We start from the raw sequence: 20319 nt of genomic DNA on the forward strand, positions 1-20319 counted from the left end.
TTTATGTATAAATCACCAACATATTCTCTAGCGCTGATGAAATACTGAAGGTCACCTAGATAAAGGAAGTCACTTATCCTTGAAAGCATTTAACAATATTAACATTATTCTGGCCCTGCTGAGTGCCTCTATTAAAATGTCATCAGACTCCAGGATGTAAACAAAGTAACATTAGGATTCTCCATTAAAGAACTGTCACCTGGATGTTGGGATAAACAGAAAGTTTTTAATATCCATATGGTAACTTTGCCTTGACCTGACCCGAACAGCCGGAAGATCTTAGACAATAGAAGCAGAGCGTGCAATATTTCTGAGCCAGAATAAGGAATACAGAGTTGGAAACAAATTATGACAGTGGTTTCCTTGCATAAGAGAAGTGCCCTGTCACTTACTGTCTTTACTGATTACTGTATGTCACCTTTTGTTCCTTTCAGTGTTCCATTTGAACATACTTCCTTTGCTTAATGATCAAAACAGTGCAGTGGTGATGGTTATATATTATTTGACCCTTTTGACTGACTGATTGCAGTTGTTAAAGCTATTTTCTTCTCCTGTTTTTCCTGCAGTGAACAGCCCCTGGGAAGCCATGAATACATCCAGCAGTGTAGGAAGTTTGACACGGATGTTCGACTTCAACTGCTTAAAAAAGAGGATGTGCGCAGTGACCTTGCTAGATCGGTGAGTGATACCTCACATGGTGCAAAATGTTATTGTACTCTAAGCATGCTGTTCAGTCTGTTTACAGTGTAACATTTGTTATAAAGCCTGCTGCACATGTTGAACTCTTTAAGCCATTTACTGGAAATCCTGTGACCATACTTAACCCCTTATATTGTATAGCAGTATTCATTAAAACATCTGAGAGTACTGACTTGATATGTGATGTGAGCCTTGATATTTGGTATTGCAGGGGGCCTGTTTTTTTTGCTGGTCAGTGGAGATCAAAGATCATCTCTGAGAGGGCTGTCCCTGCATTTTACAAATGCAAACAGCTTTTTGGATCCCCCATGTGGAATCATGACATTCCAGAGAAATGATTTGACATAATATTCTACTGATGGTTTGTCGGAATGATACATGGAGAATAGGTATCCCAAAAACTGTGTCTGTGATTGTAGCATTCAGAGACACCCACTAACGCCATGGAGAGAATGTATGTACTGATCGCCTCTCCAGTTTCACTGTAAATGTGTGCCTCAATGACTATATATGTATTAGTAGCCTTTTGAGTACCAGAACTGCACCTAGCAGTCAAAAAATGAAAGGAACACCATAGGGTCAGGAACACAAACATGTATTCCTGACTCTCTAGTGTTCGCAATACCATCTACCCCCCTAAATATTGTAAAATCTTACTTCAAATACAGTCTGCTGCAGCTGGCTCTGCCTCTGATCTGCCTGCTTGGCTGACATAATCAAAAGTTGTGATCAAAAGCTAATCACAATTCTTTCCCATAGGACTGGCTGAGATTGTCAAGGAGACAGATCAGGGGCAGAGCCAGCAAAAGCCAAACACAGCCCTGGCAAATCAGCATCTCCTCGTAGACATGCATTGAATCAATGCATCTATATGGGGAAAGTTCAGTGTCTCCATGCAGTGCTGTACAGTGTGCCTCACTGCTCCAGGAAGCACCTCTAGGAGCCATCTGAGGAGTCGCAAGTGGAGGTATCACTAGGCTGCAATGTAAACACTGCATTTTCCCTGAGGGAAAAAAAACTGTGTTTACTGCAAATACTCACCAGAACAAATACAATAAGCTGTAGTTGTTCTGGTGAATCTAGTGTCTCTTTAATGAACATTTGTCTGTTGTCTAATTAGACCATAATTCTTGAATTCTTGAATTGAATGTCCAGTCATTTGGATATCTTGATACATCATAGCCTGTCTTGCACTGCTTTGAAAGATATTGTTATATGTTTTGTTATGTTTTACTTAACAAACCAAGGAGGACATAACACAATTATAGGAATAGTCTGACATATATATGTTTTACCCAGGCCAGTGACAGCCAGAGTCCTTCTACTCTCAACCACCATATTCATCTCCAGGAGAGACCTGTCAAACAGACAATAACCAGGTTAGTAACATTCAGGAAACAGTAAAATAAATGTTATACCTTTAAGGTTAGTAGGTCACTTCCACATATACTTGTGTTTGCATAAATGTACACTTTTACTGATTGCATACATCTTAATCTTGATTAAGAACTAAAAAAAGGGGGAAAGGTTTTTAAGATTAACAGTTTTATATTTCTTCCTAGTCTTCACTTTTCTCTTGCCTTTATTTATTTCAACATTTTGCTTCTCAGAAGCTCTCATGGACAGCCCTGTTGTGTGTACAGCTGTATGCTCTGTACTGTGCATGAGCAGAAATAAACAACACGCATATGCACATTTCGACTGCTAATACTTCAATTAAAGTATATAGGAGCTGACAAATGTATTCTTTTGGTTATTATTATTAATTTGTTTAATATGTGGACTGTAAACCCTTTCACTCTACATATTTCATTTGCACCTACTGACACTGAAAAAGTTAGGCAAAGGACAAAAAGTCACAATTCTTAATGCAGACTTATCTGGGTCATCTAGCCTTACTACTGTGTCCCATAGCTGACTTTACAGTAAACTCTGATATAAAGGACCCCCCAAAAAGTTGAGCTTCTCTGTTAGCTATCTTAATAAGCTTCAGTCGATGCGGAATATTCTTCAGCCCTGTCCCATTTGCAATGGGCCCTAGGCAGTAGCCTTGTGTTAAATCTTACCTTGGTGATGTGTTTGAGCATGCACTTCTTATGTGAAATTTTTCTTTGTAAGTCTAATATGTTTATATAGCTGTCTAATCCTCTATTATGTATATATAATCACTATAAGTATTTGATAAAGTCAGAATAGTAATATGTGGCTTGTGAAGTTATAGTTAATTCATTACTAATTCTATTTCATAAAGTTCTTCTATTATTTTGTACAATTTTGGGTGTGCAAGGGCACCGTGCACAGTAATTCTACCATGCACGATAAGTATGTTATTTGCTATGGAACCTCATCAGATGACAAATGCGTAACTAACCCTGATCACCCTTTTTTCCACTCTGACCTGCATTGACACAAAAAGAAAAAAGGTTTTCTGTAATTTATAGGTTATTGTCGCTCTGCCTGCATATTCCTAATCTGAGCTCTCTATAGGTCTAGGGAGATTTCCATGCATGTAAATCTTAAGAGATTAGTGAGATATATATATATTAGAAGAAATCCACTGTGTGCCTCTTTTTCCTCAGGCAGGCTATCTCCCTGCTCTTCGACACATATCATAATGAAGTAGATGAATTTGTTGCAGCAGATGTGAGTATGGTTACTGTCTCATGATATTGCATTTCCTGTTGTGAGAGGCTGATGTCTATAGGTTTTAGCTACGTGTGGTCATACTTTGTAACCACAAGGATCTTTTTATACTTTAAATGCATTACAATAATGGAAAGGACTTGTTAAACATTGGGGTTCACAAAGTCCCAAATATATCAGATTCTTGAATTTAGAAACTTCTCACTACAAAGGTTCAATTACAGGGTTATTCACTAAAGTGAGAATTGCAGGGAATTTAACGAAAATTTAATTAAGGTCAAAATAGCTGAACCGGAAAGATTCGCCCAGCCAGCTATGCTTTCGATTTGAAATTCACTTTAGTGAATAACCCAGTTAGAGCATAGAACTTTAGATAAACATGTTGCATAGCTGTGTTGTGCACGTTCAAGTCACATGGCACGCATTACATGCCCTTAGACTGGTCATTTGATGCCCAGTAATCATTAGATACCATCATTTGGTTTGAATGAATATCCTGAATGGGCATCTTCAATTAAACAGGTCTGCTGTAAATTAGAGGAATATGAATTTGTCAGTGTTGGGTCAAAATTGTATTTCCATATTTTATATAATGTTGTCTAGCTGGCAGCCAGAGGGATCAAAAACTGTCCAAGGAGTGTTCATGTAGCTGCCATTCAACCTGAAAAACAACATCAGCCATGTCTTAAATAGCTCTGATTTCCTCCTCTACCCAACCACAACCTAAGGGTTCTGAACAGGTTGAAACCCTCCTAGGGCTTCAGGTTCTTACTTCTGTAGTACTTGTTTCTTTTATATCCTGTCTTAATATTATTTTTCCATCTTCTCTTCATGTCTTTGACCTAGATTTAGATGTTTGTCCTTTTTCCTTCATGATTCTCCCTGTATTCACAGGTAGACTTCCACCTCCGATCAGAGAGGGTGGTGCAGTCAGTGAAAGCAATCTGTAATGCACTTGCTGCTGTAGAAACCCAGGAAATAAGCAGTGCACTGAACCAGCTCCCCCCATGCTCTTCCCGCGTACAGATCAAGTCCAGTAAGGTGAGATACTCTTGACTTTTATTTTAAATCTGTGGTTTTTATTTACATGGAGCAATTCTGGAGCCATCAGAAAGGACAGTCTATTGACTTTCGTGTTAGTTACACGTTTAGAACATTTGCCTCACCATTGTTCTTTTTAATGAATCCCTTTCATATCATATCACAATGAAACGGAAAAGTATTTTACATAACTTGCTCATCTGTGATAGATTTTCAGAATTGTTTACTAGTTCATAAGTAAAATTTCAAATTAAGTTAGAATAGTAATACATCTAACATGTGGGAGTTTTTCACTTCCGTTTTGCTTTGTGAATAATGGAAACCATATATTAACAGGGCAGAAAGGTAGACCAGAATTCTTCCCATCTTTAGACTATTTTGTCCATATCTTACTTTGTCTCTCTGTTGTAACCGCAGGATCCCAGTTTTCTGACCAAGAGAGAAAACAGAGGTAATGTTAATTTAAAATCTTTCACATGTTTTAATAATGCATGCCACAAAATATCAGTGTTTTGTTTTAATTTTTTTTTTAATGTAGTTGCAGTGCTAGCTTTGCCATAAGTCGTACTAGGTAATCTCTTTTAGGAAAAGACCCAAAGAAAAGACTTTCATGACAACTTCAGTGTCCCTTCCTGTTGCAGGGGATCTTGTAGTCTCCACATCTGGTGGGTGCGTGTCACTGTTTGTTTTCCATTGCGATCTGTGCTTTTCAGTGAATCATAGAGTGGGCAGAGAGCCTCCTACCCAGCACTGAGCTCAGCACCAAAGGGGTGCCAACAGTAATCTGTGCTCTCTGCATATGGAGACCTCATGCTGCCACAAACTGACCACCAAGCATCATAACTGTAAAACTACGGATTAAAGCAGTTAGGGAACCCTTCACTTTACACACACAGTCCAAGTAACTCGACATAAACTCACTCGTATAACTCTCTACACACATCTTCCATCAGCCCCATGTAGCCTGTACAAACATCTGCCCTTACACATGGAGTCACACATATTCACAATGTCTATTGTAGCTTCACATTAATAGCTATAGTATGTGGTAAGTACAAAAGACTTATCAGATAGTATTTTAAAATGCCTTCCCCGTAAAGTGAACATACATGGACTGAAATTGTTTTTATTAGCCATTTTATTTGAAAAGTTAGTGTTTACCTTTTTTTTTTCCCCCCCTTCTTCTACAATATATTAGTTGATAATTCCTTTTCACTTGGGAGTTTAAAAAAAGAAATTGTAGATGAATTGGTAATTCTAGTCCAGACCGTGTATATATAGTGTGTGTGTGTGTGTGTGTATGTATGTGTATGTATATATATATTTAATTTTGTTTACATTTTTTTTAATATTTTTAAAATAGATTGTTATATTTTTCTTTGGTTATGTCATTTGCTATTACTGTATTGTATCTTAGTAATGTTCAGTACGAGAAGGAAACATGTCTTAGTTGCCCCCTATGGATGTCGTTTGGTATATTCAGCGCCACCTACTGGAATAAATTGGCAATGTTGAGCCACTTAGAATTCTAAAACACAAGAAAAAATAAAAACCTAGTGCAAAACATAAGTTTTGCAAAAACACTGACTAATGCAAAGCCTCTAGAGTACAACTATGTTTGGTCTTGAGTTTATATTATTTAAGTATTTAACACTCAAGTGTTCCTCCCTGACTCATCTTTAAACTGATCCTCCTACTCATCTTTAATTCTCTGTTTAAAGTAAAATTGCCTAGCAATTCGCATAATCTCTTCTGAGTCAAGATACAACTGTACGTCTGCTGCAAGCCCAAAAATATAAATACATTTTGGTAAATCAGAAGGCATGGAATTATTGTCACTTAATTTACTGGGGGTAAAATAAGAAGAACATGTTTCTAATGAGTAATGTCTGCAGAAATGATGGCTAGTAGTTGCATGAAGTTGTGCTTTATTATAGGATAGAACAGTGTTCACTTCTTTGTCTGTTTGATGCCTAATTCTCATGACTTACTTCACTACTATATTGCACCGTTTAATAGATTGTACACTGATCAAGGAATGTGCCCCCTGCACATTCTTTGCTTTTCTTCTATATCTATAATATAATATACAGATAAAGTATACAAAAATACACACACACACTCTATCTCTCTGTCTCTCTCTCTGTCTCTCTCTCTCTCTCTCTCTCTCTCTCTCTGTCTCTCTCTCTGTCTCTGTCTCTCTCTCTCTGTCTCTCTCTCTCTCTCTCTCTGTCTCTCTCTCTCTCTGTCTCTCTCTCTCTCTGTCTCTCTCTCTCTGTCTCTCTCTCTGTCTCTCTCTCTGTCTCTCTCTCTCTCTCTCTCTCTCAATTTTTTTTATACTGGTATACTGGACATCATTCACAGTGGTTGAACCAAATTGTATTGAGCTTTAATTATAACTATTATTTGCATTTACAATATACTGCGGCCAAAATAAGTTACATTTTGGTAAATCTGTTTTTGTTTATATATATATATATATATATATATATATATAATTTTTTATTTTTTTGTGTTTATCTACCTAATTTGCTTCCCTCTACTAATATTTTGGTTGGTAAATGTTTAATACACAATTGGGATTTGCAGATAAATTTAAGAGATCTTTAGAGCTACTTCATGGCTCTTCAATAGGACAAGTGCATTGAAGAATTCTATACAGGTTTTTTGTTTTTGTTTTCGTGCAACTGCAAGTAGAGATTTACAGTATTCTAAATTTGAAACTGAATGTGACCTCCCTACAGCTCAAGTGTCCGTTACTAAGAGGGTGGCTCTAAAAGGAATTTTGTATGAATTTATCTTGGATGGCACACCTATTTTTTTCCTTCCTGTTTGCTTGCAACAATTTTCTTCCTTAACCCCTTAAGGACACATGACATGTGTGACATGTCATGATTCCCTTTTATTCCAGAAGTTTGGTCCTTAAGGGGTTAAAGTGCCAGGAAAACAAATTTGTTTTTATGGCACTATATATTCCCCCTCCACCAAACCCTTTCTGTCTCTTACCTGGGTCCAGTGCTGAGGTCCCGCAGCGCTGGCTCAGGTCCAACTTCGCTTCTCCCCTGCCGACATCAGCCGCTCTCGCATTAGGATTTCCCCATATTTAAGCATTATACAATGCATTCCGATACGGATTCAGGGGGAGCTGGAGCCTGAGGACGTCTAGCGTCAGTTAGGCAACCAAAAGTCGCGTAGAAGTCCCTCTAGTGGCTGTCTGGTAAACAGCCACAAGAGGTGGAGTTAACCCTGAAAGGTAATTATTGCAGTTTCTTAAGCTTTGCAATAATTAGCTTTGCAGGGTTAAGGGACCTGGGACAGTGCAACCAGACCACTTGAATGAGCTGATGTTGTCTGGGTGCCTATAGTGTCCCTTTAAAACCAACAAACTACAATTAATGTTTTTTCTATTGACTGATATTTAAGCTGTGTGAGTGATATCCTTTCACTTGTGTACTGAACACTTGGAAATATGAGGCACACAGCTGGGCAGAATGCAAAGATACATTTTGAGTGTAATGAAAATCTTCTTAGCTCAAGAACGCTGGTTCCCATGTTGCCCAGATTACAGTTTTTTTTATATAGTTTGGCTCATTAAAACATTATTGAGTGTGAGGTATTGTTCATGTCTTTGTGCACGTCTCACATATTGTGTATTTTTGTTTTATAGAAAAGGTGGTGGAAGGCCTCACGCAAGCCATCTTTGACCTGGTACAAATGTATTGCAGTACATTCAATGCAGACTTCCAAACTGTGCTTTATGCTGAGAGAAAACAGTGCCAGTCGCAGGATGCCTCTCTCTTAACCAGCCGCCTCTCCTTTACAGTCTATGCTGCCCACCGTGTCCCCATAACTTGGGCTGCCAGGTAAAGTGCATATCAACATTCGAGGAAGACTAACAACACTATGCCCAAACCTCTGCTAGGGAGCATAGGAAAGAGCTGCATAGGCCTGTGTTCACCAGCACTCTAGCAATGCACTAGAAATGTAGAGTGGATTTTAAAAATTTATTTTAGTTTTTGTTTTTGATTTTCAATATAGTTTCTGAAATCTCTGCTTCAGAATGCAAATTAATAGGTAATGGCCTGCTATTGCAAAGGGCCAGTGAGATGCTGTCATTCTCTCCTGATCAGTCTGTGTACGTGTGTGCCTAGTTACTGCGCAGAGAGCATCTTGGGATGAATAGGGAGTAGTTCATCCTCACAGCTGTGCTGGAATTCTCTGGGCTTATCCCATTGCTTCCTCATTCTATCAGCCTCTCCCTCTTCTCTACTCCTTCCCCCCCTCTATTCTATTCAATGGCAGATGGTCAGTTCCAGGCTCTGCTAGTCCCAGGCTGCAGTATCGGAGTTCTAAAAGAGGGTGGGGATTCCCCCTTTGTCTGAAGAGCTTTTCATTCTCTGTTCTGTTATGGGAAGAGGAGGAGATTAGAAAAATAGGTGCATGGAAGGAGGGGGTGGCTATGACCTTTGGTATTTCTCTCTACACCAACATCCCATCCTTTAAAAAGCTTGCCTTGTGATTGCTGGAAGGATTGACGTATAAACATACAGCTGGGCACAGCCTTTTTTTCTCTTGCCTTCTCCCATATTTAACAGCGTGCTCCTCTCCACCCCATGAATCAGTCATGCCACCTTTCCTGTGTCAGTTTCCCATGCTTACATATTCTCCATACAAATCTCCCTCTACTTAGCCCTGCACATTTTCTCGTTTCTCCCCCCTCTGTTCCCATCCTTCCCCTTTAAGCAGTGATCTGTAACAATGGTATTTGATAACCCCATACCCTCTCACACCCAGTTTGTACTTGTCTGTCCTCAGCTGCTTAGCTTGCACCTGTCACATGAGTGTTATCAATCAGTCCATGGGACACCGCTACCATAATAAAAGGAAGACAGGGATAGTTAGAGATAACAATCTCCTGGCATTATAGCTACAACTCTCATCATTCACAGATCATCTTTTATCACGTGGCTAGGAATTGTAATTTCAAGGAGCATAAGTGCTTGATATTTCTGCTTGTTACTATCTAACCAGCCCTTATATAGAACTCTGACTACTTAAGAGCAATGTTTCTAATCCTACGAGGACATGCCCTATACCCACTTAGCTATCACATTATTGCATTTTACAGCAGTCCCTACTTTTTAGGTTCACATGTCCCTGTGTTGGGTTTCATTGGTATCAGAGTGGCAAAGGTAATTTAATAATAAACATTAGATATTATGGTTACATAGTTACATAGCTGAAAAGAGACTTGCGTCCATCAAGTTCAGCCTTCCTCACATATGTTTTTTGCTGTTAATCCAAAAGAAGGCAAAAAACCCAGTTTGAAGCACTTCCAATTTTGCAACAAGCTAGGAAAAAAATTCCTTCTTGACCCCAGAATGGCAGTCAGATTTATCCTTGGATCAAGCAGTTATTACCCTACATTGAAGGATTAGCAGGAAAGAAACAAACAAGTACTGACTTGAAATGTACATATTTTTAGAAAGCGGAAATCTTTTCTCGCCTGTGACTTAGTGGCCTATTAGAAATAAAAAAAAATGTGATCTGATATAATTCCTGTGTATATGTCATTACAGTTACGAGGATTTTTGTGTGTCCTGCTCCTTGAGCCATGGAGGGAAGGATCTGTGCAGTCCCATGCAGACCCGCAACATCCATGTGTACAAATATCTCTTCCATCTCCTTGTCTGGAACCAGATGTAAGACACCAATCTTAATAAGCCATCAGGGCACAGGAAATTAGTATTATTATTGGATATATATATACTTTCTGTTTTTGATAAATGCAATGAGTACTTATGGTGCTGATTTTTGTTATTTATTATTTTATTTTTTTTAATTGCAGCTGTGTAGTTTTCAGTCTGCAATCTTTACTTAATCCAGTGCTGATCTGATGTTTGTATTTTTGTAATATATGTATAAATGTCCAGGTGAAATCTCAGATGTGGTCAACATACCTAGTCAGCTTACACAATCTAGATTTTATGAGGCTGTTATACTTCTACAAGGGAAACTGCATCTGTGCATAGGAATAAAGTACTGAATACTGTACCTGTTTTTACACACTATAATAATAAGCAGCTAGATGTCTAAGAGCAGTTATCATGTTGTGATGAAATATAGAAAACGTATTTTGACATTTTAGTATTTTAAATGACTTCTGTTTTATACTGTTTTAATTAATACAGATCTGTTTTTCCTTTTTAATTTGGTTCTATAGGTGTGTACATTATGAGTTTAGAGTTGTCATTTTGCTGTTATTAAAATGTTGAGGTGTAGTTTTTGGTATTTTATGGTTATCCTAATTCATCTTTACCAAACTACACAAGATTCTACTAGTAACACATTACAGTATTAATGCATCTGATATTGATTTGGCTTTTGGAAAAGCTTTTATTGTTCCTTGTTTGTATATGCTTCCCGTTCTGCTCATGTTCTCCAGTCTATACAAAGCCAGTGTGTTTAGCTTGCTGGAATTTTGGATAGCGTATAAAACCCCTTCAGGTTAAAACCCCTTCAGTGACTTACCAGAGTCCAGCACCGATGTCCCTCAGCGCTGGGTCAGGCTCAGCCTACTCGCCTTAAAGGACCACTATAGGCACCCAGACCACTTCAGCTCAATGAAGTGGTCTGGGTGCCAGGTCCAGCTAGGGTTAACCCTGCCTGCTGTAAACATAGCAGCTATGTTTACAATATGGTAAATCCAGCCTAGGGTTAACCCTGCCTGCTGTAAACATAGCAGCTATGTTTACAATATGGTAAATCCAGCCTCTAGTGGCTGTCTCATTGAGAGCCGCTTCCGCGCTTCTCACTGTGATTTATATATATATATATATATATATATATATATATATATATATATATATATATATATATATATAACACAATGTTAAACAAAAATCTGCACACCAGTCAAGCCATAAGACTTACTTTTCCCACAAGAATCACACATTTGCATTGATGTTACTACCGCAAAGGATTCTGGGTGGGCAAATGCAAATTAGTTCAACAAAGAATCACATTTTTGCCTCATTCCATTTTAAACATGGATTCCTGTGAGTCTGTGTTTGCTGTATACAACAGCTTTGAAACACAACTTAGGAAAAGACGCAAAGCCAGTGAACTACTTGTGGACAGCTGTTTCATTGTTAATGCAAATCATCAGCATGAGGTTGGTTACTGGTTTGCTTATTGAGGCTTGGCAGTACTTGTGAAAAAAAACAAAAACAAATAGGTTATGGTGGGGAAAAATTGTGATTGAAAACCCCTTCCACCTGAAGTCTGTGGATAGTTAATACAATAGTAAACCAAAATCTACACACCAGTCAAGCCATAAGACTTGCTTTTCCCACAGAAATCCCAAATCTGCAGTGATGTTATTACCGCAAAGGATTCTGTGTGGGCATATGCAAATTAGTTATATGTTTAACTAATTTGAATATGCCCACGCAGAATCCTTTGCGGTAGTAACATCACTGCAAATTATATTCTATATATAATATACTAAATACATTGCTAAACACAAATACACACACCAGTCAAGCCATAAGACTTGCTTTTCCCACAGAAATCTCACTTTAACAGTGCTCTCACTACTGCAAGGGACAGGGCCACCACCAGAAATTTTGGGGCCCCTAACTCAGCTCGGGGTCTGGGCCCCGCCTCCAAATACCGCCCACAGGAATACACACACAGACACAAACATACACACTGATACAAAAGGACACAGATACATACCAACAGACACACATACTGAATCAGACACACATGCATACAGGCATACATACTGACACACACATACTGAGACATACATAGTGACAGACAGACACATACTAACATACATACAGACACACATGCATGAGGACATAAAAAAAACATGCATACATACAGACACCGACATACATACACACACACATACATTCATACATACATACTGATAGACATACAGACACTGACATCCATACACACATACATTCATAATGGCATACAGACATACATTCATAATGGCATACAGACATACATACAGACTGACATACATGCATATATACAGACATACTGACAGACATACATGCATACAGACATCCATACACACATACATACATTCATAATGATATGCAGACATACATTCATACTGACATACAGACATACATATATACATATATAATGACATACAGACATACATATATACATAGACATACATACAGACAGACATACATGCATGCAGACATACACAGACATACATACAGACATACATATACATGCATACAGACATACATACATATACATGCATGCAGTCAGACAGACATACACACATACATAGACATACACACACATATATACATACATACACACAGACATGCATGCATCCAGACAGACATACATAGACATACATACACACATACATACATACATAGACATACATGCATGCATACAGACAGACATACATAGACATACAGACATACAGACAGACACACAGACATACATGCATGCATACAGACAGACATACATAGACATACAGACAGACACACAGACATACATACAGATACATACATAGACATACACAGACAGACATATATGAAAGGATTACTTATATCTCAGACCTGTATCTTCACCCACCCTTTCATCTTTTCTGTTACCCACTTTACATCTACCTCTATCACTGCCCCTTTATTCCTTACAGCAATATTTTAGTACTCATAGGTACAGCACTTATTTTTTACTTATTTCACATTTTGTTTACTAATTTTCTTCTTATTTTTATCTTCATTCCTATTTTATTCCTATCCTTATTTTTATTTATTTATTATTCTCGACATTTTTAGGCATAGGCATAGTAATCACTCACATACATAGACAGACATACATACATACAGACAGACAGACAGACAGACATACATACACATACATGCATACAGACACACACACAGCTCATTTCCCAGCCACCCTCCTGTCTCTTACCTTTTCTTTGCAGGAGCGTGGCTGGGGATGATGGGAGTCAGCGTGGCTCCCTCTTCACTGCCTGGCTCTCCCTCTTCACAGCTGGGCGCGCGCTCCTCCTGCGCGGAGTGAGCTGGGAGGAAGTGACCACTTCCTCCCAGCAGCACTTGCTGCGGCTGCTTTTTTTTTTTTTTTTTTTAAAGGGGCCCTGTCGCGCTATACCACGGCCACAGCGCTGACCGGGCCCCTGAAGGAGGGGGCCCATCGGGTGGCCCTAAGTGTGTGGGTTGTCACCCCCTGATGGCGGCCCTGGCAAGGGATTCTGGGTAGGCGTAACGCCTATATATACAAAACAACACAGTCTTCTACGGTATAAACAACCGCAGACTTGAAATTGTTAAAGGAGCATGTTTAAATTTTCTAAATGAACAAATGCCACACATGCTTTAAATCACATTTACAGGTTATTAAAAAATACTACAAACAGAAGCAAAGCTCTTTTAGAGCACTAACTAAACATTCAGAGATCCTAACTATCCCATATAGAATAACCTAATAAAGATAAGTTTTCTCTTATAAGTTTTACTGCTCACTGCTGCCCTGCCCTCAGCAGTATAAACTAAAAATAAAGCACACTTCTTTTTCTATTAGTCAGCAGCCTGAGAATGTACCTGTTGATCATTAATTAATTAGGTAGAGGTCAGTGGATAGAGGCTATGAAGGATTCTGGGTCCTAAATACCTCCCCTCTACTTCTCTTCCAGACACTCTGTGACTGTATGTATGTATGTGTGTGTGTGTGTGTGTGTGTGTGTGTGTATACATACATTCACTCCTGAACACCCACAATATGTAGGAGAAAGAATTTCTACAATACTATACTATACTGTAAAGTTATACTTTGTTTTGTTAGAATTCATTGTTTTTCTTGTTTGGCTTATTTACAGTGCTGCAGAATTGTTGTCACTCTATAATTGATTGTAACTGTTCCTGCAGAGATGGTCAATCACAAGTTAAGCATTTTGCATCAGTGGAACCAGAGTTACTCCAACCCTTATGACCACGTCTGCTTTTAGAAGTGGTCATGGTAGTAGGAATCTGTGTGTGCTGTATTTCAGCTTAAACAAACTGCACATACAGAGAAATGGACACATCTGTGCCTGTGGCTAATTACTCGCGGCACACATTACTTTGTTCCTACAGTCTATCATTGACAGATGTTAACAGCTCTTATCCTTTCAGGCAGCACTGGGAAGCCTAGGAACTCCATACATTGAGAGCTATGTTTTTACTTTTTTAAGTACACTCCCTCCCTTGTCCACCCTCACTCCTTCCGTTTTATAGCTCAGGACATGCGAATTTGCTCTGAGTTGGTGAGAACTGTCCAATCAAATGCTTCTCTACGTGAAGCTTTTGTTTGGATCACAGTTTAGGAAGGATGATGTGATGTTAGGCGACGTATTGAAGGGACGTTTTACCCTTTTTTTTTACAAGGCTTTTTAACTGGAACAAAAAAAATGGTAGTGGACAAGTTACAAGTGCCCAATAAAGAAACCTTGTAATAAATTACAGGGTTGTATTAACAGTAAGGTTTGTTGGATGAGAGATATTAGTCCCACTCCTACTGGCTCCAGGTTCACCTTTTTGTGATGCAGTTTGAGAAGCTGCCCCAAAATAGCCTGAGAAGGACTGACTCAGTGAGAGGCATCTTCCCTCCCTGCCAAGTGTGAAGCAGCCATAGCACCAGCAAATGGAAACGGGATAAATTTAGAACGTGCCTGCTGTCTCTGAAAGTACAGAGTGAGAAGCCGGTCTAAGACAAGACAACAGAAAGCAGCTGAGAGACAAAAACAGATTTTTTTAAGGAAGAGGCCAGTAAAAAAACGAGGCAGAAAGATGTGTTAGAGAGAACTAAGGGCCTCAACGCTCTGTGTATCTGCTGTATTAAGAAGGCTGTAGCTGATGGAAAGTTATAAATAAACCGTGGATATGTTTACAGAGGGGTAAGGAAGCCTTCCAATGCTACGGCTTCCAGTGAGAATGAATCAACAAGATTGGCTTCTAAAACACAAAAGAAAAGAAAAACAGCTGGATTTTGGGATTTTTCAGACCTATATCCTTCTGGGGTCTTATTTCTTAAGTGGGCCAAGTCAAATCATAAAATTATTGTAAAGAGTATATCAAATATGGTGGCTTCTACAAGGACACAGTGTGTTTCTTTCTGAGGTGGCATCAGAAAAGCCTTGATTAAGTTGACCTTTCTCCTGTAAGGTAAATATGTGTCTCCGGTTTTAGGATAAAGTTGCTTGATTCTTATTTAGAATATGTACAAACTAATTTATTTTTATGAATTTAGGGAAGTCTGCATGCTTGTGTATTGGACAGCAGTAGATTGTACATTGTGTAGTTTATTGTAGACCATGTATGATCTGTAGGAGATGGATAGTACCACAGTTTTACTGACTGAGTAGAGGTCAAATTCTTAACTTATCCTTAAGAGGTCAAATCCTTAATATATACAAGTTTAGCTTAATGAAGCAGTTAAGTTGTATAGATCATGTTCCTGCAGCCCCACTGCTCAATTCACTGCCATTTAGTAGTTAAATCACATTTTGTTTCTGTCTATGCAGCCCTAACCATATCTCCCCTGTCTGTGTCTGACACAGACTACATGAACTATATGGTTTCATTTTCAATCAGATGTAACTTACTTTAAAAGTTTTTATCACCTGGTCTGTAAATTTAACTTTATGTACATAAAGGGGTCTAGCAACAGAGCAGGAGATAAGAAATTCTAAATTAAACAGAATTTGAAATAAAAGAAGTTTAAACATTAGTTGATTCTTTACAGGAAGTGTTTAGGAAGGATGTGCAAGTCACATACAGGAAGGTGTGACTAGGGCTGCATAAACAAATTGATTTAACCCATTAACGCCTTTACGGCGTTCCATGCCGTCGCGCTTTAGATGGGCTTTAAAGCCGTTGTGGCGGCATGGAACGCCGTAACGGCTTTCTGCCCCAGGAGCCAGGAGGTACTCACCTCCGCCGCGATCCTCTTCTGGAGGGCTCCCTGACAGCCCAGGCAGCCCTCCCACGGCAAATGAGGCCCCCGGGGGCCATGTGATCGCTCTCAAAGAGCGATCACATGGCCCCCTATAGCTGGCTATGGATCTGCCAGCAGGGGGGCTGTCTGAAATATCAGACAGTCCCCCTGCTGGTAGGAATAATAAAATAAAAAAAAATTAAACATGTGTAAAAATAAATTAAAAGTATTTATATATATATATATATATATATATATATATACGTATAATTAAAATAATTAAATAAAATATTGAAACAAAATTTAATATAAATTATATATCCATATGTAATTTCATTCTAACTGTATTTTGTTATATATATATATATATATATAAAATACACTTAGAATGACATTCTATATATATCTATCTATATATAAAATACAAATAACCGCAAATGTGTATATATATATATATAGATAAATACATATAATTACATAAAAGATTACATTAGTATACACGTAGAATTTAAATACATATATATGTATATATATTAAAATTCTACATGTATATTTAAGTAATCTTTTAACATAATTATGTGATTTAAATAATTAAAATTTGATTGACATGCCTGACAACACAGGGAGAAAGTGCAGAGAATTTAATTCGCAAGCACTATATTTGACCCTGTAACTCTCCAAGACACCATAAAAACTGTACATAGGGGGTACTGTTTTACTCGGGAGACTTCGCTGAACTCAAATATTAGTGTTTCAAACTGGTAAATTGTATTACACTGATGATATTTTAAGTAAAAGTGACGTTTTTGCTTTTTTTTTTTACCAACGAACTGCACTTTTATGGACTATATTATTGTTGTAATATGTTTTACTGTTTTAAAACACTAATATTTGTGTTTAGTGATGTCTCCCGAGAATAACAGTACCCCCTCCATGTACAGGTTTTATGGTGTTTTGGAAAGTTAGAGAGTCACATATAAGGCTTGCATTTAATTTTTTTCACATTAAAATTTGCCAGATTAGTTACGTTGCCTTTGAGAGCATATGGTAGCCCAGGAATGAGGATTACCCCCATGATGGCATACCATTTGCAAAAGTAGGCAACCCGAGGTATTGCAAGTGGGGTATGTCCAGTCTTTCTTAGAAACCACTTAGTCACAAACACTGGCCAAATATTCGTTTTTTGCTTTTTTCACACAAAAACAAATGTGAACGCTAACTTCGGCCAGTGTTTGTGACTAAGTGGCTACTAAAAAAGACTAAACATACCCCACTTTCAATACCTTGGCTTGTCTACTTTTTTAAATGGTATGCCATTAGGGGAGTAATTCTCATTCCTGGGCTACCACACCGTCTCAAAGGTAACATTACTAATATGGCAAATTTCAATTTGAAAATGGAACGTTCTATATTTGACCCTGTAACTTTCCAAAACACCATAAAACCTGTTAACGGGGTGTACTGTTGTACTCGTGAGACATCGCTGATTACAAATATGTGCATTTTTTTGCAGTAAAACCTAACAGTATTATGCCATTCACAGCTAAAATGGCAGACGGAAATACAAATTTAAAAAAAAATCTTATTTTCTCACATTTTTTTAAATTTTATTCATAATAAATTATGTTCCATATATGGATAGTTATTGATAAATTAAAGCCCTGTTTCTCCTGAACAAAATTATATATAATAAGTGTGGGTGCACATAATGTGACAGCGGTGAATTACGGTTGAACAGACATATAGCGCAAATTCCAGTTTTTGTTTACATTTGGTTTGATCAGAACGTGCACTATTGACTCCCTCCTGAAGGGGTTAACTCCTAAATGATAAAGCATTGAGCAGTGAGACTGCAGGGGCATGATCTATACACCAAAACTGCTTCAATAAGCTAAAGTTGTTTTGGTGACAATAGTGTCCCTTTAAGATATACATGGCAGCCCAAAGTCACATACTGAAGAGGATATGTGATTTGCATATATCACATTAGTTTATAGATTTAGATTGATAAACTTAGAAGAAGAAAAAAATAAAAGTGCATAATTTGTAAATTCTTGTTTCCACTCTGCTATTTTAGGCTAAATGTTGTTCTATATTTGCTACAACTAGGTTATTATTTTGAAAGGGTGGACATATTCAGCAGCACTGTACATTACATAAGTATCTTATTTAAAATGTGACTTTACAAGTTTTTAACCCCTTAAGGACACATGACATGTGTGACCTGTCATGATTCCCTTTTATTCCAGAAGTTTGGTCCTTAAGGGGTTAAACAGGTACAGGTTTATAAAAATGACAAATCATGCTAAATTGATGTCACATTTTAAAAATGCCTTTTAGAGGCTTATTGCATCTTCAGCATAACATAGTGATTTTCAAGTTTAAAAAAAGATGCAGGTCCTTCAATGTCATCCTTTCAAATATACTTGTTGAACCAAAGGAATGCAAAATATGTCCCTCCCACCCATCCAATCTGCCAACGGGCTTGAGTTCAAACTGTGTCTCCCCAAGGGGAAAAATCCTTCTTGACTTAAAAATGTCAATCTGCTTAAAAAAAAAAATATATTTCTATAATCTTAATAATAAACTTTCATCGACGTGTTCACCTTTCCTTCATAGCGAAGTTGATACATTCCCTCTACTAATTCCTTCCTACCCAACCCAGGCTAACTTTTTTTTGTGTAAAATTACATTTAGTCTGTGAAATTCCCCTTCACTCCAGTGCTGTATTTCTCCCCTAGAACTCCAGTCATTCTCTTTGCATAGTGCAAGAGGGCTGTCAATCACAGTCCCCTCTCACATGAGCAGTAGCTTTAAGGGGTTCAAAATACAAGCAAAATGGCAGAAATAGAATTGATTTGAAATTGATGTGAAAAAGCTGTGTGGGTTTTTTTCAGGAACACATTCCCAGAAAGCTTCCAATGTTTGTTCTAGCAACTAAAATGCATTTGTGGGTAACTGAATTACAAGATCCCTTTCAAATGCTTATAAGCAGGGTATATGTGACAAAAATGTAATTTCTGCAAAAAATTTGGACACTTTTTTGAAAGATAAAAGATAATATGTAAAATAATATATTATATTGTTGAATTTTTTTTAAACCCCCAGTATTTCCATGGAAATAAATGGAGCATTTAAGGGATTTACATAGTATTGTAGGTATCCCAGATCTATTCATAATTTCTGTAATTCCACGTAATATTTTTTATCTACTGCCATAGTTTTAATGATCTTTTTAATTCTAAGCTTGAGAAATCTATGATGCCAAGTCTCCATAGTGACACAGAATTTGGATCCAACACTGAGACTTACGTCTCCTTGCCAACCAGGGGAGTTTAATTGATTTCCCCTCACCATCCCCCAATATCCCATGGAGCAATGTATGCTGTGTGGACGCAGGGCTCCTGCCAGCAGCGTGTGTCACTGTGCCAGGGAGATTAAAGGGACACTATAGTCACCAGAACAACTACAGTTTATTGAATTTGTTCTGGTGTGTAGAATCATTACGTTCAGGCCTTTTGCTGTAAACACTGTCTTTTCAGAGAAAATGCAGTGTTTACATTACAGCCTAGTGATAACTTCACCGGTCACTCCTCAGATGGCTGTTAGAGATCCTTCTTGGGTCATGGCTGCCTAAAATGCATCCAAACATTCAGTATCTACTCCATCTGCATGCAGACACTGAGTTTTCCTCATAGAGATTCATTGATTCAATTCACCACTATGAGGAGATGCTGATTGGCCAGGGCTGTGTTTGTATCATGCTGGCTCTGCCCCTGATCTGCCTCTTTGTCAGTCTCAGCCAATCCTATGGGGAAACATTGTGATTGGATCAGGCTATCACATCTGATGATGTCAGCAGGCAGTGGGCAGGTCAAAAGGAAACAGGGACAAAGTAAACTGCTGCAGACTTGAATACAAGTGAGATTTTACTATATTTGGGGAGGCATGAGG

At 38.1% G+C, this 20319-nt stretch overlaps 1 protein-coding gene across 1 annotated transcript in view; it reads left to right on the forward strand.

Annotated features, from left to right (window-relative positions):
- The window catches only part of PIK3C2B (phosphatidylinositol-4-phosphate 3-kinase catalytic subunit type 2 beta), a 156019-nt gene that overhangs the window by 43919 nt on the left and 91781 nt on the right, over positions 1 to 20319 (forward strand). The window contains exons 6-12 of the mRNA XM_063452303.1: positions 567 to 678; positions 1999 to 2078; positions 3279 to 3342; positions 4237 to 4383; positions 4801 to 4834; positions 8051 to 8246; positions 9963 to 10085. Coding sequence (XP_063308373.1) covers positions 567 to 678; positions 1999 to 2078; positions 3279 to 3342; positions 4237 to 4383; positions 4801 to 4834; positions 8051 to 8246; positions 9963 to 10085 — 756 coding nt within the window. The remainder of the gene's footprint in view (positions 1 to 566; positions 679 to 1998; positions 2079 to 3278; positions 3343 to 4236; positions 4384 to 4800; positions 4835 to 8050; positions 8247 to 9962; positions 10086 to 20319) is intronic.

The sequence above is a fragment of the Pelobates fuscus genome, chromosome 1 (genome assembly GCF_036172605.1).
Source record: "Pelobates fuscus isolate aPelFus1 chromosome 1, aPelFus1.pri, whole genome shotgun sequence".
Classification (NCBI taxonomy): Eukaryota; Metazoa; Chordata; class Amphibia; order Anura; family Pelobatidae; genus Pelobates; species Pelobates fuscus.